Source organism: Oncorhynchus gorbuscha, linkage group LG18, assembly GCF_021184085.1.
Source record: "Oncorhynchus gorbuscha isolate QuinsamMale2020 ecotype Even-year linkage group LG18, OgorEven_v1.0, whole genome shotgun sequence".
Taxonomy (NCBI): domain Eukaryota; kingdom Metazoa; phylum Chordata; class Actinopteri; order Salmoniformes; family Salmonidae; genus Oncorhynchus; species Oncorhynchus gorbuscha.
The window spans coordinates 20,655,029-20,679,821 of record NC_060190.1 but is presented as its reverse complement, the minus strand read 5'-3'; the positions used below and the strand labels follow the sequence as shown (position 1 = coordinate 20,679,821).

Here is a 24,793-nt window from a genome sequence, read left to right as displayed (position 1 = left end):
ATGAAGTATTTAACATGTTAAAGGGACAGTTCACCAAATTACAAAATGGCATGCATTGACTTGCATTGTACTTGTGCCTTAAATGCAAAAAAGTTAGCACTTGGAGACAGTCGCCAGGTAAACAAAACCAAAGCAAGACACCTTGTCCATAGACTGCTTACAGGGTAAGGAAACTAATATGTAATTTTGTAATTTGGGTGAACTAACCCTTTAACATTTTCCTGAGTCAAGTGAAACCGGTGTATGGTTTTGCGTAGCGACCTTTATAAAATACCAGGTAGACTCCCGTCTGAAATAGACAAACCACAAAATGTTTTACAAAAATACAGCCACAATTTTTTCAGGCAGGTTTGTTCGCTGCTCTGGCCCCCCAATGGTGGAACAAACTCCCTCACGACGCCAGGACAGCGGTGTCAATCACCACCTTCCGGAGACACCTGAAACCCCAGCTCTTTAAGGAATACCTAGGATAGGATAAGTAATCCTTCTCACCCCCCCCTTTAAGATTTAGATGCACTATTGTAAAGTGACTGTTCCACTGGATGTCATAAGGTGAATGCACCAATTTGTAAGTCGCTCTGGATAAGAGCGTCTGCTAAATGACTTAAATGTAAATGTAAATGTAATAGAATCCAGGCCACTTTAATGTCAACAGTGTACTTGACTTTGGACAGACACTCAGAATGACATATTTATAATATAATAAAACATGTCACTTAGCAGATGCTTTACATCCAAAGCGACTTATTGTTTATTAAGTGCATGTGATCACTGCGGGAGTTGCACAGGCGATATTGACATTGCTAGCTCAATGTTTGCTCAACTTGCTCAACTTCAAGGCCTGAGGAACAAGTCTCAAAAACCCAACCCTAGGAAACAGTGACTAGGGTCTTGTTTCAATAACAGACTGTTTTGGCAACTTCGATAAGGGGGAAGAAAATGTCCAGGGTGGTTTCTTTTCAGACAGACAACTCTCCCAACAAATCACGAGACTGATACACCAGAATGTTGCAATTTGAAACCAAAGTTTCCAGACAAAACCTTTGCAGTGGTTTTAGTGAAGGTAGCTGAAGCAAACTAGCCACTTGCGAAACGTACTCATTAGAAATAACCTCTGATCTCCATCTTGCTAGATACTATTGTGTATTTTATTCAAGCGGATAAGATCGTGATGTGGGCATTGATGTAGTTACTCTATACCTAAGGAGTCCGTCATTGAAACCAGACCCTAATTACGGTTGCTTAGGGTCGGGTTTTCAAGACTACTGAAGAACAGGTCCGTTAAGAGCTGACAGAGAGGATTTCCTCAGCTTTCCAAACCACAGGGTCCAAAAGTGAGAAAACCTCTGTGTCCAGCCTCTCACACCTTTGGGTGACACCTCTGTGAGAGGGGGGTACGGAGCACGCTGGAGCGTGCTTCTAAACATTGCAGATAGAAATAGAATGACTAGAGCTGACAACTCCCTATTCTACTGCATATGACAGATAATCCAACATGTTCTACACAGTACATTTCTATCTGAACATGCATCCTCCTCAGGCCCCTAGGTCAAAGTCTGTGTTTCACTTTGTTTTACAGGTCTCTATTTAGGCTACTTGTCAGTCATGTTAATGAAATGTTAAACAAGGTTGTGGTCCTCTGTAGCTCAGTTGGTAGAGCGTGGTGCTTGCAATGCCAGGATAGTGGGCTCGATTCCTGGGACCACTCATATGAAAAATGTATGCGGGTATGACTGTATGACGCATTGGATAAAAGCATCTGCTAAAAGGCATATATTATACATATAAATGGTAATTGCATATTAACGACCCGATAATTACTTAGGCTGCAAAGAAATTACTGATCCTAGATCAAGGACAAAATAAACTGCTAACTAGTGATGTAATGATTCAGCGATACACATTGGTCCTGGTACAAATGTCGCCAGGTCCCCAAACTGATCCAAATTTAGCATGAATCGGTCATAAAATCGATTCAAACGTTACGAATCGGCGGTGCTCATAATACTTTCTACCTTCTGAAAATACCTCATATTTTGTGACAACTGATGCGTCCTCTATTTCAATGTCGAACTAAGCAACTGTGTTGACAGTCATTGATGTGCAAGTAATTTTACATGCCAAACAACTCAGGCATTATCAGTCCCCTAGTCAAACTGCGCTCGGCTTAGCACGCTGACCAAGAGGTAGCCGCGCGTCACCTTCAGCATCAAAATGTTTGTAAAATGGCTTGCGCATTATTAGGCTTTATTAGTTGAGTGACAACCAATATAATATGCTAGATTATTGTAATCTGGGGCGGCAGGGTAGCCTAGTGGTTAGAGCGTTGGACTAGTGACCGGAAGGTTGCAAGTTCAAATGCCCGAGCTGACAAGGTACAAATCTGTCGTTCTGCCCCTGAACAGGCAGTTAACCCACTGTTCCTAGGCCGTCATTGAAAATAAGAATTTGTTCTTAACTGATTTGCCTAGTTAAATAAAGGTAAAATAAAATAAAAATGCGCAGTTGAAAAGTGTTTTTTACCGGAATAAAGTAGCCTAAACTACCGCCTGAGAAACATCTCATCTGGCTGTAGCATACCTGCTGATCGGGGCTTAGGCTACATTACATTTAATGTTCCGGTTTACCATCAGCAATAGTTTTGGTCATTTTTAGATATACAGGGTAAAGTTGATAATTTCATGAGAACAGAAAACAAACAGTTTGACATGGGGGGTGAAATCCAAAGTTGTGCCTTATATTCATTGGCTATGTCATATGATTTTTTTTAAAGAAAAATATTGATTACATTACGAGCTCAAACACTTTGAATCTGCAAAAATGACTAATTAATTAGCGGGTGATGGTGATTTCAGATCGAAAGTGGAGGTAGAAAAATCTAACATTACCTCCCTTGTCTGATAGTGAGGTGGTAGATGCCCTGTTTCCCGTATGGCTCAGCACAGGTGCCTACATTACACATGTATATAATTCTCACACACAGACAGACAAACAGAGAGAGAGAGGTCAGCTCAGAGAGAGTCAGCTCAGAGAGATCCAGCTCAGAGAGATCCAGCTCAGAGAGATCCAGCTCAGAGAGATCCAGCTCAGAGAGATCCAGCTCAGAGAGATCCAGCACGAGTGCCATCAGCAGCCGTTTTGAATTTAGAATAGAAAATGAATGTATTTATGCAACAAATGTTGGTGTATCGAATCGCACCGAACCAATTCAAACTAAAACATATCATTCCTGTATCGTTTCAGAGGCCATGTATCTAGATACGTATCGAATTGTCTTGAAAGGAAAAGATGCACATCTCTAATGCTAACCATAGTCACAAAAAAGGGTAGATGGGGAACCGAAAGGGTGCTAAGACAAAAAAGGAGCCCTTTTATTATTCTAAGCATTTGACTCCTGAATAGGGCGGTTTTGACGATTCCCGGATGTGGATACACGTTCATACAGAGTGCCTGTGAAGGAAGGTCTAGTGTGATTTCAGTGTCTGACCATTAACTCCATTCTGAATGTTAGAAATATTTATTCATTATTTAAAAGCTCCTTTATAATGCCTACATAGAGGTGTCATAAGTATGTCAGTCAAGCACAAAGTAAGGAGATGGGTTTAGGGTCTTGTGCTTCATACCAGACAGAATCTGGTTATGTGACATCATTTGTCAACTTCTAATGTAACGCCAATTAAGTAGTGTTTATGACAACCTTATGTAGCAAGGCATTATGATGACATTTTTAAAACAAAGTGTTAGGCTATTTTAAAGCAGTAGTGACATAAGCATTTATGAACCGCTAATATACCTCTTATGAATGTGTTATGAAGGCCTTATGTAGGTACCCTTCAAATAAAGCACTGCCTAAGACGTATCAGAGCCAGGTGTGTTCAAAGTCAGGGTCATGAGCCCAGGTTGGTCCGCATGGGGAGATTCCAATCTCGCCGCTGTGATAGCGGAACAGGAAGGGACAATGGCCCAGTTGTGGGACTCGGGTAAATAATTGATGAAAAATTCCAAGTGTGAAAGGATTGGGTGACAACATTTATGAGGGTTCGCTGAGGAAAAAAACATTGGTGCCGTCTTGTGTTTCGCAACAGGCTTTTTATACAAAAGACAGTTAATTGATACTGTAAAATAGATGCTTTGTATTCACACATGAAAAGGATGGCCTCACTGTCTCCTAGCTAAGGGTAGACTTTTGATTTTATTTTCATACCATGAGAAAGACATACCAACAGATATGTAGGCCTACCGGGAGATTAATGGCGAGAGAGTGATATCTCAACAGAATATGTATCAGATTAGTATCTAATTGGCTCGGAGGAAGAGAAGAGAGAACAGGAGAGGCAGAGACAGAGACAATGAGAGAGAGAGAGTAGTATGTGGTGTGAAGAAGGCAGGCCAACAAGGATCAAGACAAGAGGGTTAGTAAGCTAAAGTGTTAATCACCTTAACCAAATCAAGCGCATCCCCCCCATAGCCGTGCCTCTGGACAGCTTAAATGGACTGAGATGACTGGATGCCAAGTAGGCTCTTCACTACACTCTCTCTACACAATGGCTGCTGCTGGACCACATCCAGTCAATGTCTATTCAAAGTTTAGCCCCAAACATCAAAGAGTTCCGGTTGAGCTGAACTTGGGGTGTATTCAGTGCACACCGTAGCAAAATGTTTCACAACGAGTTTCTATTGGACAAATTCAGGTAGGTCCCTCCTCGTTTCATTTGTTTTCTTCTGTTTAGTTTTTAGTGAATACACCCCTGAAGGTTGAGGTAGCACATGAAATGCAGTACTTCCTGAAATGCAGGAAAATCAATGGCCCTGTTGGAATATTTCAAATGCATCCTTCCCTCCTTCCTTTCTTTAAGTAATCACAGATCGGAATTGGTTGGATCAGTGAAGTAATGGGTGGTAACCTTGCTTTCATCTTTCCAATCACTTATAGATCTGTTGATTACCTCAAGGAAACAAGGAAGGATGCATTTAAGTATTCTAACAAGGCCATTGAGTTTGAAGGAGGCCTAACTCTGTCTGAGGAGATCTGCTTACGCAATCCATTTCAGTTAACCACCACAGCCCTTAGAAAGAGAATGAACAAATTCCACTCAAACCAGGACTGCGACGCAAATATGCAGTGTCACCATATTTCCTTTAGACCCGCACTCTGCCTCTCACTATATCTCTCTTGTTCACTTTCCCTCACTCTTTTCTCTATATATTTATCCATCTGCCTCCCCCACCCTCCTCCCCTCCATTTTTCCATCCCCCAATTCCACACTGACACACTCCCTCCCCAGACAATAGGGCTTCCTCAGATTGTTGAAATCAATACAAAACCATTTTCTAGACGCATAGAAGCCGCAGAACTATCAAAACAACCCGATCCAAGCCTGATGTACTGTCCAAACAGGCAGTTCAGCTATTTAAAAAGGGAGTGGGAGGGCGGTATCCCCTCACTTGTCAGTCTCACCTTAGGAAAGGAGAAAGCAGGGACAGCGAGAGGCAGACCCCTCTGCTGCTCACTCCCTCCCTCCGTTGAGACTGACCATCAGATGCAGGCACCATCAGTCCAGAAAAAAAAAGATAATTATTTCAATTTATGCTGTGCCTCGCAAGTGATACAACTGATCTATTTTGTTATCAAAGCTCGTGTTTTGGAATATAATATGGTCTTAAAAGAACAATATTGTCAGGCCAAGCACATAGCCAATATGCTCTGATAATAAGTTCAAACTCCCGAGGTGACAAGGTACAAATCTGTCGTTCTGCCCCTGAACAGGAACCCATGTATATTAGTTAATATACAGCACCAGCTACATAAATATAGGTTAGGGTCGGTAAATTGTCTTCTACCTGGACTTGGTGTTCATTACAATAACAGTTAACACTTACTATCATGACCATGCTATAACACTCTCATGCCACAGTCATGCGAATGTCATAGTAGAGAGACACAGCTATAAGTAGGGCTGGGCAGTATACGTATTTTACTATATACCGGTATTGCTGCACGGACCTGTTACGGGTTTTTACTTTACCTTACATAACGGTATTTGAAAGTTTGGTATGTTAAATGTGATATGCCCTGTGTAACGTCCATTTTTATAGTTTACACCACTACTTGAGTCATCCCTCTCCTCTCTCTCCATGCCACTTCCCACACAGACTTAACCCCACCCAATGTCACTCAAGGAGTTGTTGTTGCTTGACCATGAGACACTTGCGTTCAGTCTGCATGGTCAATGCAGCACATGCAGGATTTTCTTAGCAAGTTTTAGCTAAATCGTGTTAGCCGCTAATGCTAATCACTAGTTAGCTAGCTAGCTAATAAATGTACAGAGTCAGAGCAAAAGTAGCTTGCTTGCATGTTGTTTGTGCAACAGTATCTTTTAAATCAAAGACGAATAGGCAAAGCATGAATATGTTGGCTAGATGAAGAAACATTTAATGTAGCCAAAGATTATAGGGTATCCAAGGAAACACTTACCATCACTTTGGTTCCTATCCTGTCACAATTTCCTTTGTTGTAATGTCAAACAACACTGTATTCAAAAGTGCCCACTATTATTTATATTCCAACCATAGAATTAGAATACATTTTATATTTTTGTTCAATAGATAATGTTTAAAGTGTTGGTTCCATGTTTCATGAGCTGAAATAAAAGATCCCAGAAAATGTTCCATATGCACATAAAGTGTATATCTCTCAAATGTTTTGCACAAATTTGTTTACATCCATGTTAGTGAGCATTTCTCCTTTACCAATATAATATATCCACCTGACAGGTGTGGCATGTCAATAAGCGGATTAAACAGCATGATCATTACACGGGTGCACCTTGTGCTGGGAACAATAAAAGGTCGCTCTAAAATGTGCAGTTGTCACACAACAATGTCACAGATGTCTCAAGTTGAGGGAGCGTGCATTTGGCATGCTGACTGCATGAGTCACCAACAGAGCTGTGTCCAGATAATTAAAATGTTAATTTCTGTACCATGAGCCACCTCATAGAGAATTTGGCAGTGCGTCCAACTGGCCTCACAACCGCAGACCACGTGTATCTACGCCAGCCCAGGACCTCCACATCCAGCTTCTTCACCTGCGTGATCATCTGAGACCAGCTACCCAGACAGCTGATGAAAATGTTGGTTTGCACAAACAAAGAATTTCTGCAAAAACTGTCAGAAAAAGCCTCAGGCACATCTGCGTGCTCACCAGGGTCTTGACCTGACTGCAGTTTGGCATCGTAACTGACATCAGTTGGCAAATTCTCACCTTCGATGACCACTGGCACGCTGGAGAAGTGTGCTCTTCGCGGATTAATCGGTTTCAACTGTACCGGGCAGATGGCAAAAATCGCGTATGGCGCCGTGTGGGATAGCGGTTTGCTGATGTCAACGTTGTGAACAGGGGTTATGGTGCGGGCAGGCATAAGCTACGGACAACGAACACAATTGCATTTTATTGATGACAATTTGAATGCAGAGATACCGTGATGAGATCCTGAGGCCCATTGTCATGCCATTCATCCACCGCCATCACCTCATTTTTTAGCATAATAATGCATGGCCCAATGTCACAAGGATCTCTCCACAATTCCTGGAAAATGAAAAAGTCCCAGTTCTTCCATAGCCTGCATACTCACCAGATGTCACCCATTGAGCATGTTTGGGATGCTCTGGATCAACGTGTACGACAGCATTTTCCAGTTACCGCCAATATCTAGCACCTTCGCATTGAAGAGGAGTGGGGCAACATTCCACAATCAACAGCCTGATCAACTCAATGTGAAGGAAATGTGACACGCTGCATGAGGGAAATGGTGGTCACACCAGATACACTGACTGGTTTTCTGATCCACGCCCCTACCTTTGTTTTTTTAATCTGTGACCATCAAATGCATTATTTGAATTCCCAGTCATGTGAAATCCATAGACTGGGGCCGAATGAATTTATTTCAATTGACTGATTTCCTTATATGAACTCTAAAACTAAAGTAAAATCTTTGAAATTCTTGCATTTATATTTTTGTTTGGTCTATTTCCATTACACCAACAGTTCACCCAAGTATTTTGATCAATATCGCAAGTCAAATCGCAACATTTGGTTAAAAACAAGGCCTAGTTCTTTCTCCATATCGTGCAGCCCTATGTGGCAGCGTATAAATAATCTCAAATGAAATTTATGGAAATGCAGGAAATTATTTTAGGTTGAATTGAACAGTATAAAACAATCCAAATTGAGAAAGACCTATTGAAATCACTTATAAAGCAAATTAAGAACTTTTATTATTGAAAAACATAAATACCGTCCAAAATTTGAAAAATACAGTGATATGCTATTTTGGTCACTAAATATAAGCCATTTGTTAGCAAACAACTGGTATGCTGTCCATTACAATAACAGTTATAACACCTGCATGGCATTGTCATAAGAATGACAAAGGTAGAGCTTGGGACTCTAAGGTTCTATCTGTATTTTTCTCAATTTTTATTTATTTGACATAGCCTTGTTCTGTTCAATGTCCTCTACCTAAATATGCCATGAAAATGTTGTTAAGTTCAAAAGAATACAAGACAGAAAGTGCTGACACCATTCACCAATTATCTTAGATTCATTTTGCAGATAGAAATCTTATAATCCCAAGCTCTCGATAGGGAAATAAATGTACATCACATTTTAGTCATTTAGCAGACGCTCTTATCCAGAGCGACTTTTGTCTCAGCATATGACAATAATGTTCCTGACAATGGCAAATTATTCATGGTTAGATTATTACTGTACTTGTTCCGTCATTCTTACGACAGTATGACACACTTCAAGTGAAGCATACTGTCTGGAAAAGCCAAGTCCTCCTACTCACAAAAAAACATTGAAGGAACTCAGACATTTCATTAGCATTCTTTCACATGCAAGAATGTTATCTTAAAGTCAAGGATGATAGACGACGAGCAATCTTATGGAGCCAAATGGAGCAAAGGGAGTAGGGTGAAGTTGCCCCTAGACACAGATCTTGGGTCAGTTTAGCATTTTCCCCACTAATGGGGAAGGTTAGTATTGGGTGATGGGCAGCTGATTCTAGATCTGTACCTACTGGAATTTTTTCACTGGAATGCAAAATGTTGTCATGTTGCAGCTAGGTAAATCACCATTAGAAAGCCCCTATGGGCCTTCATAATAGTCTTGATATTGCACTCATGCGAGTGTTTTCTGGAATGTGAACACATATACAGTGGCTTGCAAAAGTATTCACCCCCCTTTGGAATTTTTCCTATTTTGTTGCCTTACAAGCTAAACATTGATTTTTGGGATGTTTGTATGATTTGATTTACACAACTCTGAAGATTCACGAAAAAAAATATTTTGCAACAAGAAATAAGGCAAAAAAACAGAAAACTTGAGCGTGTATAACTATTCACCCCCCCCCCCCCCCCAAAAGTCAATACTTTGTCGAGATATCTTTTGCAGCAATTACAGCTGCAAGTATCTTGGGGTATGTCTCTACAAGCTTGGCAAATCTGACTCGATGTGATTTTTGCCCATTCTTCAAGGCAAAACCGCTCCAGCTCCTTCAAGTTGGATGGGTTCCGCTGGTGTACAGCAATCTTTAAGTCAGATTCTTAATTAGACTGAGGTATGGGCTTTGACTAGGCCATTACAAGACATTTAAATGTTTCCCCTTAAACCACTTGAGTGTTGCTTTAGCAGTATGCTTAGGGTCATTATCCCGCTGGAAGTTTAACCTCTGTCCCAGTTTCAAATCTCTGGAAGACAAACAGGTTTCCCTCAAGAATTTCCCTTTATTTAGGACCATCCATCATTCCTTCAATAATGACCAGTTTACTAGTTCCTGCTGATGAAAAACATACCCACAGCATGATGCTGCCACCACGCTTCACTGTGGGGGATGCTGTTCTTGGGGTGATGAGAGGTGGCCCAGCTCTGTGGAGTTTACGGCTAAAGTGGTCCTACGGACAGATACTCCAATCTCAACTGTGGAGCTTTGCAGCTCCATCAAGGCTATCTTTGGTCTCTTTGTTGACTTTCTGATTAATGCCCTCATTGCCTGGTCAATTTTGGTGGGTGGCCCTCTCTTGGCAGGTTTGTTATGGTGCCATATTCTTTCTATTTTTTAATAATTTATTTAATGGTGCTGCGTGGGATGTAAAAAGTTTCGGATATTTTTTTTTAAGAACCCAACCGAGATCTGTACTTCTCCACAACTTTGTCCCTGACCTGTTTGGAGAGCTCCTTGGTCTTCATGGTACCGTTTGCTTGGTGCTGCCCCTTGCTTAATGGTGTTGCAGACTCCGGGGCCTTTCAGAACAGGTGTACAGTCGGAAGTTTACATACACTTAGGTTGGAGTCACTAAAACTTGTTTTTAAACCACTCCACAAGTGTATTGTTAACAAACTATAGTTTTGGCAAGTCGGTTATGACATCTACTTTGTGCATGACACAAGACTTGAAGGTACCACGTTCATCTGTACAAACAATACTACGCAAGTATAAACACCATGGGACCACGCAGCCATCATACTGCTCAGGAAGGAGACGCGTTCTGTCTCCTAGAGATTAACATAATTTGATGCGAAAAAGTGCAAATCAAACACAGAACAACAGCAAAGGACCTTGTGGAGGTGCTGGAGGAAACAGGTACAAAAGTATCTATATCCACAGTGAAACGAGTCCTATATTGACATAACCTGAAAGGCCGCTCAGCAAGGAAGAAGCTAATGCTCCAAAACCGCCATAAAAAAAGCTAGACTACCGTTTGCAAATGCACATGGGGACAAAGATTGTACTTTTTGGGAGAAATGTCTTCTGGTCTGATGACACAAAAATATAAATGTTTGGCCGTAATGACCATTGCTATGTTTGGAGGGAAAAGGGGAGGCTTGCAAGCCGAAGAACACCATCCCAACTTTGAAGCACGGGGGTGGCAGACTCATGTTGCGGGGGTGCTTTGCTGCAGGATGGACTGGTGCACTTCACAAAATAGATGGCATCATGAGGAAAGGAAAACTATGTGGATATATTGAAGCAACATCTCAAGACATCAGTCAGGAAGTTAAAGCTTGGTCGCAAATGTGTCTTCCAAATGGCCAATGACCTAAACATGCTTCCAAAGTTGAGGCAAAATGGCTTAAGGACAACAAAGTCAAGGTGTTGGAGTGGCCATCACAAAGCCCTGACTTCAATCCCATAGAAAATGTGTGGGCAGAACTGAAAATGCGTGTGCGAGCAAGGAGGCCTACAAACCTGACTCAGTTACAACAGCTCTGTCAGGAGGAATGGGCCAAAATTCACCCAACCTATTGTGGGAAGCTTGTGGATGGCTACCCGAAACATTTGACCCAAGTTAAACAATTTAAAGGCAATGCTACCAAATACTAATTGAGTGTATGTAAACTTCTGATCCACTGGGAATGTGATGAAATAAATAAAAGCTGAAATAAATCTCTCTACTATTATTCTTACATTTCACATTCTTAAAATAAAGTGGTGAACCTAACTGACCTAAGACAGGGAATTTTTATTAGGATTAAATGTCAGGAATTGTGAAAAACTGAATTTAAATGTATTTGGCTAAGGTAAACTTCTGACTTCAACTGGAAATATACTGAGGTCATGTGACACTTCAATAAAGTCCACCTGTGTGCAATCTAACTAATTATGACTTCTGAAGGTTATTGGTTGCACCAGATCTTATTTTGGGGCTTCATAGCAAAGGGGGAGAAAACATATGCACGCACCACTTTTCTGTTTTTTTTTAATGTTATTTTTTTCATTTCACTTCACCAATTGCCTATTTTGTTTATGTCCATTACATGAAATCCAAATAAATATCTATTTAAATTACAGGTTGTAATGCAACAAAATAGTAAAAACGCCACGGGGGATGAATACTTTTGCAAGGCACTGTAGGTAGCGTACATTCCCATGTTACCAAATGTTCTCACTTGCAGAGATGATGCTGATGACTGAAAACAAACCAGCAGCTATGAAATTGGCTGCAGGGTATAGGCAAAGAAAACAGATAAATGGAACAACTATGCTTTCATTATTTCCGCATTTTGAATAGCAAGTCTATCTAGGCAGTTTTTTTTAAATGTCCGTCAACTGGGTTGTCAATACATTTACAATTAAAATGGACTTCAAATGGACTTCAATTGGCATTTTTATACATACAGTTGGATCCGAAATTATTGATCATAACATTTAGCAAAAATGACTATATAAAATCAAATTAAAATACTGAGCTATATTACATGCAAAAAAAATGGGGAAATTATAATATAATAATACAATAGCTCAGAGAAAGATATTTGTTTAAAAAGCCACAATTTATTCTCAAAAAAGGTAAGGGTCAAAATTGTTGACACCCCTGTTTTCAATATGTTTTAATACCTCACCTTGCAAGGATAAGGGCACTGAGCCTTTTCTGAAATGTTTAATGAGTTGGAGAACACATCTTAGACCATTCCTACATACAGAATCATTCCAGATCCTTGATATCCTTCGTCTGCACCTCCGGCTCTTCAATTCAAATCACAGGTTTTCAAGTCATAAGACTGTGATGGTAATTTCTTTGTGGATTTTGATGTGTGCTTGGGGTTATTGTCTGCTGGAAAAATGTTCTGTCTAAAATGTCCTGGTACTGGGTAAAGTTAATGATGCCGTTGACCTTAACAAGGCTCCCCAGGACCCAGTCATTTTTGCTCATCTTTATCAAGGGTGTCAATCATGTCCGCCCACACTGTAGTTTGAGGGGTGAAACAGGGGGGGGGGGCATTGTTTATGGCCCAAAGACAATGAGTTGTGTTGAGCACGAGAGAGAGAGTAGGTACATAGCCTAATTGTTTCTTTGTATTTCAGTTTCAGTCAAATGACAAGGGCTTTGATCCTACTGCTTCCCTTTCCTGTACCTTTGCGTAAGACTTCCTTTCACAATGCTTTTCTCATGAACTAAGTAGTCCCTAACTTAGCACTAATGGATACTACAGCACAATGATAATTAGGCCTATTTCAAGAGAGATAGTGTGGAAAAGGGAATGCACAAGTTCTTTGATGTGTAGTGCACTTTCAGGGTGATAGGCCTACCTAAAACAAATCTATATTTAATGCAGCATAGGTCACCTCCCTTACCGCTCTTATTTAGGGGCACTGTGGGCACTGACGGTAAAAATAGTTTGCGTATTATTATAAGTGCTTGTTAATAATCGTGTTCCAACTGTCATGACAGAATTACCCATGTTATCGTTAATTACCAGCTATTTACCTAAGTATTTAATGAAAGAAAGAATCCCTTTACAGGGCCTGTTTAGCTGGTTTCTGAAATGGACCAAATTACTTCAAATTAGAAAATTGGTATAGTAGCTCATTTATAGTAGCTCATTTTCTGGCCTAACTCGGGCCACTGGTGCTTGTAAGCTAAAACCTTCAGAATGAAAAGATCGACTAGTGGGTTGAATCCCAACGTTGAAGTATGGATATAAGCTCATTATATGAACAGTTATCGATGCATCTTTTAAAAGGGTTAGAAAAACAAAGTAGGCTTGAAGTCTTTCTTAAATATTCAAGCTTAGCCAAAGATTACACAGAAAAATGTTGCCTTGTATTTCAAAACATGACCAACATTCACATAATAAGTTAAAACTGAGAAACCCTTAAAAGTGTAAGCCAGCATTTATCTTTGGGAACCTCTTGGGCGATTGTTTTCTTGGGCCTGAAAAGGACATTTGTTAAAGATAGGCTACTGTGAATGTAACAATAGTCATCTGTAGACTGTTGTCCTGTCCATCTTTAGATATACAAGGTACATTGATAAATATAACAGGGGAGAGCATAGCCCTTGATCATGACTCTCAATTCCTTATCTTTCTTATCAGCAAGAAAAAAATAAAACACACACACACACAGTACTGTGCAAAAGTTTTAGGCAGGTGTGAAAAATGCTGTAAAGTAAGAATGCTTTCAGAAATAGACATGTTAATAGATTATATTTATCAATTAACTAAATGGAAAGTGAGTGAGCAGAACAAAAATCTAAATCAAATCCATATTTGGTGTGACCACCCTTTGCCATCTTCAATAGCATAACAACAATTAACACACAGCCAAGACAACGCAGGAGTGGCTTCGGGACAAGTCTCTGAATATCCTTGAGTGGTCCGGTCAGAGCCTTGACTTGAACATCTCTGGAGGCCTGAAAATAGCTGCACAGCGATGCTCCCCATCCAACCTGACAGAGCTTGAAAGGATCCGCAGAGAAGAATGGGAGAAACTCCCCAAATACAGGTGTGCTAAGCTTGTAGCGTCATACCTAAGAAGACTTGGTGTTTCAACAAAGTACTGAATAAAACGTCTGTACAGTTGAAGTCGGAAGTTTACATACACCTTAGCCAAATACATTTAAACTCAGTTTTTCACAATTCCTGACATTTAATCCTAATAACAATTCCCTGTCTTAGGTAAATTGGGATCACCACATTATTTTAAGAATGTGAAATGTCAGAATAATAGTAGAGAGAATGATTTAATTCAGCTTTTATTTCTTTCATCACATTCCCAGTGGGTCAGAAGTTTACACACACTCAATTAGTATTTGGTAGCAGTGCCTTTAAATTGTTTAACTTGGGTCAAACGTTTCAGATAGCCTTCCACAAGCTTCCCTCAATAAGTTAGGTGAATTTTGGCCCATTCCTCCTGACAGAGCTGGTGTAACTGAGTCTGGTTTGTAGGCCTCCTCGCACACACACACCTTTTCAGTTCTGCCCACAAATGTTCTATAGGTTTGAGGTCAGGGCTTGTAATGGCCATTCCAACACTTTGAATTTGTTGTCCTTTAGCCATTTTGCCACAACTTTGGAAGTACGCATGGTGTCATTGTACATTTGGAACACACATTTGCAACCAAGGTTTAACTTCCTGACTGATGTCTTGAGATGTTGCTTCAATATATCCACATAACTTTCCCTCATCATGATGCCATCTATTTTGTGAAGTGCACCAGTCCCTCCTGCAGCAAAGCACCCCCACAACATGATGCTGCCACCCCCATGCTTCACGGTTGGGATGGTGTTCTTCGGCTTGCTAGCCTCCCCCTTTTTCCTCCAAAGATAACGATGGTCATTGCGGCCAAACAGTTCTATTTTTGTTTCATCAGAGCAGAGGACATTTCTCCAAAAAGTACAATCTTTGTCCCCATGTGCAGTTGCAAACTGTAGTCTGGCTTTTTTAAAGCGGTTTTGGAGCAGTGGCTTCTTACTTGCTGAGCGGCCTTTTGGGTTATTTTGATATAGGGCTCATTTTACTGTGGATATAGACACTTTTGTTTCCTCCAGTATCTTCACAAGGTCTGTTGCTGTTGTTCTGGGATTGATTTTCACTTTTCGCACCAAAGTACGTTAATCGCTAGGAGACAGATCGCATCTTCTTCCTGAGCGGTATGACGGCTACGTGGTCCCATGGTGTCTATACTTGCGTACTATTGTTTGTACAGATGAACATGGTTTGGAAATTGCTCCCAAAGATGAACCAGACTTGTGGAGGTCTACAATTATTTTTCTGGGGTCTTGGCTGATTTCTTTTGATTTTCCCATGGCTAGTAAGCGGAAAGTTGCAAGTTCAAACCCCCGAGCTGACAAGGTACAAATCTGTCGTTCTGCCCCTAAACAGGCAGTTAACCCACTGTTCCTAGGACGTCATTGAAAATAAGAATTTGTTCTTAACTGACTTGCCTAGTTAAATAAAGCTAAAATCTGGAGTGGACACAGAGCAAAGAGTGGTAGATGTGTAGAAATGTATTTTGGATGCTCTGCATGTTCTGTGCCACTTTGCAGGATTGGGCAGTGCTTCCAGAAGTTCCATAACATGTTGTAGGCTAAATGCCAATACTAAAGTGACAGTGTGAAATAAGAATTTCTCCTACAAATGTTTTGTTGTCTCTCAACAGTTGTGTTTTGTATCTTCTCTATCAAATACTTGTTGCGTTCACTGAATTGTTGTCAAAATAGGCTACTATTCTACATTTTATGTCAGGCCTGGTCTGTACTAAATCTTATTGAGAGAGGATAGCAACATTTTGAAAGAGTCTCTGAATAGTTTGAATGTTTACAATGTTACAGAAGTAGGAATTGTTGTCAATCAAATAGCCTACTTTGTGTGGGTTTTTAAATATATTACCCTCTCGTCACATTTTGGATAATTGTTTTATTTATATGAAAATAATATTTACAAGTATAATATATTATACATTTTAAGTGAGCATTTTTACAACAGTTTAAATACTCTAGGGTTTTTTGTATTTACACAATGGAATACAAAATTAGTGTTATTCCTACTGACATGAATGTGGTGTCATACACTACATGACAAAATGTATGTGGACACCTGCTCATCGAACAACTCATTCCAAAATCATGAGCATTAATATGGAGTTGGTCCCCCCCTTTGCTGCTATAACAGCCTCCACTCATCTGGGAAGGCTTTCCACTAGATGTTGGAACATTGCTGTGGAGACTTGCTTTCATTCTGCCACAAGATCATTAGTGGTCGGGCACTGATGTTGGACGATTAGGCCTGGCTCGCAGTCGACGTTCCAATTCATTCCAAAAGTGTTCAAATGGGGTTGAGGTCAGGGCTCTATTCAGGCCATTCAAGTTCTCCCACACCGATCTCGAAAAAAACATTTCTGTATGAACCTCGCTTTGGGCATGGGGGAATTGTCATGCTGAAACAGGAAAGGGTCTTCCCCAAACTGTTAACACAAAGTTGGAAGCAGAGAATCATCTAGAATGTCATTGTATCGTGTAGCGTTAAGATTTACCTTCAATGGAACTAAGCCCGAACCATGAAAAACATCCCCAAATCATCCTCCACCAAATTGTACAGTTGGCACTATGCATTGGGGCATGTATCGTTCCCATGGCATCCTCCAAACCCAGATTCATGTGTCGGTGGTGAAACGTGATCCATCACTCCAGAGAACGCCTTTTGTGGCTGAGCCGTTGTTGCTCTTAGACGTTTCAAATTCACAATAACAGCACATACAGTTGAGCAGGCAGCTCTAGAAGGGCAGAAATTTGACGAACTGACTTGTTGGAAATGTGGCATCCTATGACGGTGCCACATTGAGGGTTTTTCTTTATTTTTACTATTTTCTACATTGTAGAATATTAATGAAGACATCAACACTATGAAATAACACATATGGAATCATGTAGTAACCAAAAAAATAGCAAAACAATTCAAACTATAACTATATTTTTTCAAATAGCCAAACTTTGTATTGATGGCTGCTTTGCACACTCTTGGCATTCTCTCAATCAGCTTCATGAGGTAGTCACCTGGAATACATTTCAATTAACAGGTGTGCCTTCTTAAAAGTTCATTTGTAGAATTGATTTCCTTCTTAATGCGTTTGAGCCGATCAGTTGTGTTGTGACAAGGTAGAGGGAGGTATTCCGAAGATAGCCCCAATTGGTAAAAGAACATGTCCATATTATGGCAAGAACAGCTCAAATAAGCAAAGGGAAATTACATTCAATCAATACTTTAAGACATGAAGGTCAGTCAATAAGGAACATTTCAAGAACTTTGAAAGTTTCTTCAAGTGCAGTCGCAAAAACCATCAAGCGCCATGATGAAACTGGCTCATGAGGACCGCCACAGGAATAGAAGACCCAGAGTTACCTCTGCTGCAGAAGATAAGTTCATTAGAGTTACCAGCCTCAGAAATTGCAGGCCAAATAAATGCTTCACAGAGTTCAAGCAACATAAATCTCAACATCAACTGCTCAGAGGAGACTGCGTGAATCAGGCTTTCATGGTCGAATTGCTGCAAAGAAACCACAACTAAAGGACACCAAAAACAAGAACAGACTTGGGCCAAGAAACACAAGCAATGGACATTAGACCGGTGGAAATTTGTCCTTTGGTCTGGAGTCCAAATTGGAGATTTTTGGTTCCAACCGCCGTGTCTTTGTGAGACATGGTGTGGGTGAACGGGTGATCTCCGCATGTCTATTTCCCACTGTAAAGCATGGAGGAGTTATGGTGTGGGGGTGCTTTGATGGTGACACTGTCTGTGATTTATTTATAATTCTAGGCACACTTAACCAGCATGGCTACCACAGCATTCTGCAGCGATACGCCATCCCATCTGGTTTGAGCTTAGTGGGACTAGAATTTGGTTTTCAACAGAACAATGACCCAACACACCTCCAGGCTGTGTAAGGGCTATTTTATCATGAAGGAGAGTGATGGAGTGCCGCATCAAATTACCTGGCCTCCACAATCCCCCGACCTCAAACCAATTGAGATGGTTTGGGATGAGTCGGACCGCAGAGTGAAACAAAAGCAGCCAAAAAGTCCTCAGCATATGTGGGAACTCCTTCAAGACTGTTGGAAAAGCATTACAGGTGAAGTTGGTTGAGAGAATACCAAGAGTGTTGAAAGCTGTTATCAAGGCTATTTGAAGGGTGGCTATTTGAAGAGTGGCTATTTGAAGAATCTCAAATATATTTTGATTTGTTTAACACTTTTGGTTACTACATGATTCCATGTGTTATTTCATAGTTTTGACGTCTTCACTATTATTCTACAATGTAGAAAATATTAGAAATAAAGAAAAGCCCTTGAATGAGTAGGTGCTCTAAAACTTTTGACCAGTACTGTGTGTGTGTGTGTGTGTGTGTGCGTGTATAGATATATAGATATCTATATCTATATCTATATATATACCTTTCAAAAGTGAAGGGTCATTTAGAAATGTCCTTGTTTTTGAAAGAAAAGCAAGTTTTTTTGTCCATTACAATAACATCAAATTGATCAGATATACAGTGTAGACATCGTTAATGTTGTAAATGTCTATTGTAGTTTTAAAAGGCAGATTCTTTTTAATGGATTATCTACATAGGCGTAAAAAAATATATATATATATATATTTTTTTTTATTTATTTTTTATTTTAACTTAGGCGTACAGAGGCCTATTATCAGCAACCATCACTCCTGTGTTCCAATGGCATGTTGTGTTAGCTAATCAAGGTTTATTATTTTAAAAAGCTAATTGATCATCAGAAAACCATTTTGCAATTATGTTAGCACAGCTGAAAACTGTTGTTCTGATTAAAGAAGCAATAAAACTGGCCTTTTTTTTGACTAGTTGAGTCTCGCACTCTTTCTATTCTGTTAATAGACAGTTTGCGCTGTTCTGTGAAGAGAGTAGTACACAGAGCTGTACGTGATCTTCAGTTTCTCGGCAATATCTCGCATGGAATAGCCTTCATTTCTCAGAACAAGAATAGACTGGCGAGTTTTAGAAGAAAGTTCTTTGTTTCTAGCCATTTTGGGCCTGTAATCGAACCCACAAATGCTGATGCTCCAGATACTCAACTAGTCTAAAAAAGGCCAATATTATTGCTTGTTTAATCAGAACAACAGTTTTCAGCTGCCCTAACATAATTGCAAAAGGGTTTTCTAATGATCAATTAGCCTTTTAAAATGATAAACTTGGATTAGCTAACACAACGTGCCACAGGAGTGGTGGTTGCTGATAATGGGCCTCTGTATGCCTATGTAGATATTCCATAAGAAATCTGCCATTTCCAGCAACAATAGTCATTAACAATGTCTACACTGTATTTCTGATATTTGATGATATTTTAATGGACAAAAAAATGCTTTTCTTTCAAAAACAAGTACATTTCTAAGTGACCCCAAACTTTTGAACGGTAGTATTTTTATATAGTATTAAAGAGGAGGTTGTACTCTTTAAAACTAAGTTAACTCGTAATTGTCATTTGTTCTTTCTTTTTGAGCTGTGTCTGTTTGTGTGAAATGTGTTAAAAGAAATGTGCTTTATCTTGAAAATTCTCAGAAATCTACAGCAGCATTCTAGAATTATATTGGGGTCTTAAGGGTTAAACAGAACGTGTGGGAGGGGGCAGAGAAGGGAAAGATGGCCGGAAGTGGTTGCAGAGGTCAAATCAAGCATTGCGATGGGCAAAGTTAGTGAAGACGAATGTTCTGAATGGACAATACTACAACAGTAGTATCAAAAACTGGAATAAAAAGGAATTTCGCTAAAATTGGAGTGGAGGATACGTCTATGAATGATAATGAATCGCTTGTTGTTGAGATGCGTTGAGATGTGTTTGTTGAGTAAGGATGCCTATGCAGGAGACCCATTTGAGGTGTCGAAGTACGCACTGTGAAAAGTGGAGTTTGTCAGAGTGAACAGGAGTGGTCTTATTTAGATTTAATTGTATTTCTGAAGAAGAGAGGAAGATTGCAGTGAGCCTCAAAAGAATCCGGACAACAGAAGTTTTGAACTTTGGAGTAGATCACCTGTCAAAGGAATCATCTCAGGGGTGACGACGGATGTTTAGGTTGAATACCCGAAGAGAAAACCTGGTGTGATTGGTGCTCGGCATCTGACCCGTTGGGTGAATGGAGAAAAATAAGAAAGTATGTCGGTCCTGTTGTTTTTTGTTACAGAGCAAATACCTATGCATGTGAAGTGTGGTTATGTAAGATACACTGTAAGAGCTTTCTTCCCCAAACCATTGCAGTGTAAGAATTGTAAAGGATTTAGCCATGTTTCAAGTGAGGTGCAGACGGACAGAATATACTGAAGAATGGTGTGTAGAAAAACGTCGGTGTTCAATTGTGGGGGGGATCATGATCCCGAGTTCCTAGAGTGCCCTGTAAGGGTGAAGGAGATTGAGGTAGCAAAAGTGAGAGTGGTCAATCAAATCGCCTATGCGGAAGAGAGTAAAAGGTTTGAGAAAACAAGTGATGCTAGTGAAGAGAAGGTAGTGGACCGACCACAGCCTGTAATAAATGTTTGCTGCCAGTCAAAAGATACCCTGTGTGTTAAAAAATGTGGATTTTATGGCGTTCATTGCCACAGTTATAAACTCTAAGCACAAGTCTCAAAGAAGTCTACGAAACTGGACATTATTGTGGCTGCGGCAGAAAAGTTATTGGGACTTAAGGATTTTACATCGGAAGACTTGCAAGGGGTACTGACTACGGAAGACCCGTCCTCCCACTTTCCCCTTGAGCCTGTGTAGCGATCAGATCTGTTTTATTTTTTTTATCAGAAAAGTTTTTGATTTAGTTTAGTTTATTTATTTTTGTGGGGGAATCCTGTTTCCATCCCGTACAGTAGGTGGCAGGATGCACATTACATTGTGCGATCGCCAATATACCATAGAAGAAGAAACAGAACATGTAAGGTCCTATGACTATAAAGAATAATGTTAGGCTACTTTAGTCCACTATTGTGCTAAGGATAGCGATGACAACACTGTGAAAGCAAATTGAAACATTATAACAATATCGTTCGTGGAATTTGACCGGGATACGTATACGTGTTTTACACTAATAGGTAGAATTCCTTACGGATGTAGTAGGCTTTGTGAATTGGAACACATCTGTAGAGAGTTGGTAAACAGGCTAACAGCTTGGATATACAGTAGTTACTATCTCAACAACCACTGTTATTTCCCGACTGACTAAACTCCTGAAGGCTACTCCAAGTTCCTACATTGTAGTCAGTTTACTAATAACAATGTCTTTATTGGTAGCATATCAATGGTTTATCAAAAATGAGGACAATGTGTAGCTAAAATCCCTTTTACCTTGTATACATCTCCGTAGGTCCCGCTCCCAATTCTCTGTATTAGCTCGAAATCCTCTTGCGGATTTCGCCTTGAAAGGTCGAAAGTGGAAGCCATTTTTAGGTCCCCGGTTTAGTTATCCAGTCGCTATATTTGTTGAAACACTGACACCACATATAACGAAAAAAATACAATATAAACACACGTCGTCAGAAAATATCACAGCCTGACTTCACTGTAACTTTAACATGGCCTCCTCTGAGCACTGCGCGTGCGCCGCAGCCAGCTTGTCCAAGAGGGGAATGCAAGGAATGGGTGACAAGAGGGTGGGTCGCTGGCTGGCTGGGGTCTCTGGTAGAATTCTACCCCTGGACACAGATCTAGGATCAGTTTAGCGTCCACAAATTCTCACTTGTTGGGGGTGAAACGCTAAACTGATCTGAAACCAGAGTTTAGGAGCGACTAGTTTGGTTTTGTGTATCCTACAGAAATGTCTTTGACACGAGGATCATGAATACCCTAGTAATTCTCTACTTGTTTACAGCTGGATCCTTTCTTCTCATTCTCACAAATATCCAGAGTGCAATAGAGTAGAATAGCATAGAATTTGAGAATTAGGAAAATAAGATCATAAACTTGGAAAAACGATCTTATGAGTTTGATTATATCAATCAATAATTATGGTATAATAGATCATATGCTGCATTAGGCTACTATATTGATACATTGTATTGCTTTTCAGTAAAACTGGAAAGCACACAAAACAATAACCATACAGTCAATCATATTGTGTGAATGTATTATAATCTATTGTCTTGTGAGCCAGAATTACTAGGCATTTGTGCATGTGGTAAGTTTGCAATACATGTATTATTTATAACATAATATTTGATTGAATGTATTATTGTACAGTACTATTAAAAAGTCCATATTACTGAATGATCGAAAAATGACTAATATAAAGCCAATGCGTTATTATATTTGACCATATCACACATCACTCTTATTCTTAATTTCCCTTTATGTCCTGCCTTTGTGTAATATCCTCCAGAGAAAACAGGTGTCACTAGATGGATCTGTCCCTACTCCCTAGGCCTATACTAATCTGAAAATAGGAATGCACAGCACAAAAAAATGTATTCAACAAAGACAATCACCCACACAATGTAACCTTTTCCAACACTGAAGCATGCATGAGAGCACCAGCTGATCCGGACGACTGTTTGATCATGCCCCCGTAACCAAGGTGAGTAAGACCTTTAAACAAGTCAACATTCACAAGGCACCGGACCAAACATAATACGAGGACGTTAGCATGACCGAGTCTGTAATACCAACATGTTTCAAGCAGACCCTGTGCCTAAGAACACTAAGGTAACCTGCCTAAATGACTACAGACCCGGATAAAAATAACATCAATGTGAGAATGCTATTCACTCTGCAACTGGATCCTGGACTTCCTGACAGGCCACCCCCAGGTGGTAAGGGTAGGTAACAACACATCTGCCACACTGATCATCAACACAGGGGCCCGTCAGGGGTGCGTGCTCAGCCCCCTCCCAACTCCCTGTTCACCCACAACTGCATGGCCAAGCACGACTCCAACACCATCATTAAGTTTGCCAATGACACAACAGTGGTAGGCCTGATCACTGGCAACGATGAGACAGCCTATAGGGAGGAGGTCAGAGACCTGGCAGTGTGGTGCCAGGATAACAACCTCTCCTTCCCTCATTTGGCATGGGTCCTCAGATCCTCAAAAAGATCTACAGCTACACCATCAAGAGAATCTTGACTGGTCGCATCACCGACTTGTATGGCTACTGCTCGGCCTCTGACCGCAAGGCACAACAGTGGGTAGTGCGTACGACCCACTACATCACTGGGACCAAACTTTCAGCCATCCAGGACCTCTATAGCAGGCGGTGTCAGAGGAAGGCCCTAAAAATGGCCAAAGACTCCAGCCACCCTAGTCATAGACTGTTCTCTCTGCTACCGCACGGCAAGTGGTACTGGAGTGCCAAGTCTATGTCCAAAAGGCTTCTTAAAAGCTTCTACCCCCAAGCCATAAGACTCCTGAACAGCTCATCAAATGGCTACCTGGACTATTTGCATTGACCCCTCCCTCCCCCTCACTTTACTTCTACCTACATGTACATATTACTTCAAATACCTCAACTAACCGTGCCCCCGCACATTGACGCTGTATCGGTACCCCCTGTATATAGCCTCGTTACTGTTATTTTATTGTTGCTCTTTTAATTATTTGTAAAACTGCATTGTTGGTTAAGGGTTGTAAGTAGCATTTCACTCTAAGGTCTGTTGTATTCGGCGCATGTGACAAATAATATTTGATTTGATTTGTTATTTGTACCAATTTCGTCAACCTAGCAAATGTGCCAATTTAATTGCTTAATGTTTTTTCCCATGTTCACTCCAACAGTACAGATTGCAATCATTGTTATCACCATTTACATGTTTATTTATGCAATTCTTGTCATGCCAGGCACACATCCAGGCTCCATTTTAATGGGCCATTATTAGAGCTGGCAAAGGCGCAGATCAAACAAGCCAAATAAACACCCACAAATCCATTTCAGCAATGCTCGCTTTGTGGCAATTATTTCATCACTTTTAGCTCAATTCAGACTTTGATACTGTGACAGAATAGAATTGCAATAGCATGAAATAGCATGCAATAGCATGCTGAAATGGCTATTTATCATCGTTTGGGGACTGTTAAAAATCCTGACATTTTGGATATGTCCCCTGAAAGCTTGAAGAGCAGAATTAGGCCGATACCCACTAATTATCAAAATCCAGAAAAGAGCCATTAAATTCTACAACCACCTAAAAGGAAGCGATTCACAAACCTTCCATAACAAAGCCATCACAAACAGAGAGATGAACCTGGAGAAGAGTCCCCTAAGCAAGCTGGTCCTGGGGCTCTGTTCACAAACACAAACACACCCTACAGAGCCCCAGGACAACAGCACAATTAGACCCAACCAAATCATGAGAAAACAAAAAGATAATTACTTAACACATTGGAAAGAATTAACAAAAAAACAGAGCAAACTAGAATGCTATTTGGCCCTACACAGAGAGTACACAGCGGCAGAATACCTGACCACTGTGACTGACCCAAAATTAAGGAAAGCTTTGACTATGTA

At 40.4% G+C, this 24,793-nt stretch overlaps 1 protein-coding gene across 2 annotated transcripts in view; it reads right to left on the bottom strand.

Annotated features, from left to right (window-relative positions):
- LOC124002571 (mitogen-activated protein kinase kinase kinase kinase 3-like) overlaps window positions 1-21,901 on the bottom strand; it is an 81,292-nt gene extending 59,391 nt beyond the window's left edge. For both annotated transcript variants that reach the window (XM_046310062.1, XM_046310063.1), the window contains exon 1: window positions 21,642-21,901. In XM_046310062.1, coding sequence (XP_046166018.1) covers window positions 21,642-21,737 — 96 coding nt within the window. In that variant the 5' untranslated portion in view covers window positions 21,738-21,901. The remainder of the gene's footprint in view (window positions 1-21,641) is intronic.
- Between the last annotated feature and the right edge of the window lie 2,892 nt (window positions 21,902-24,793).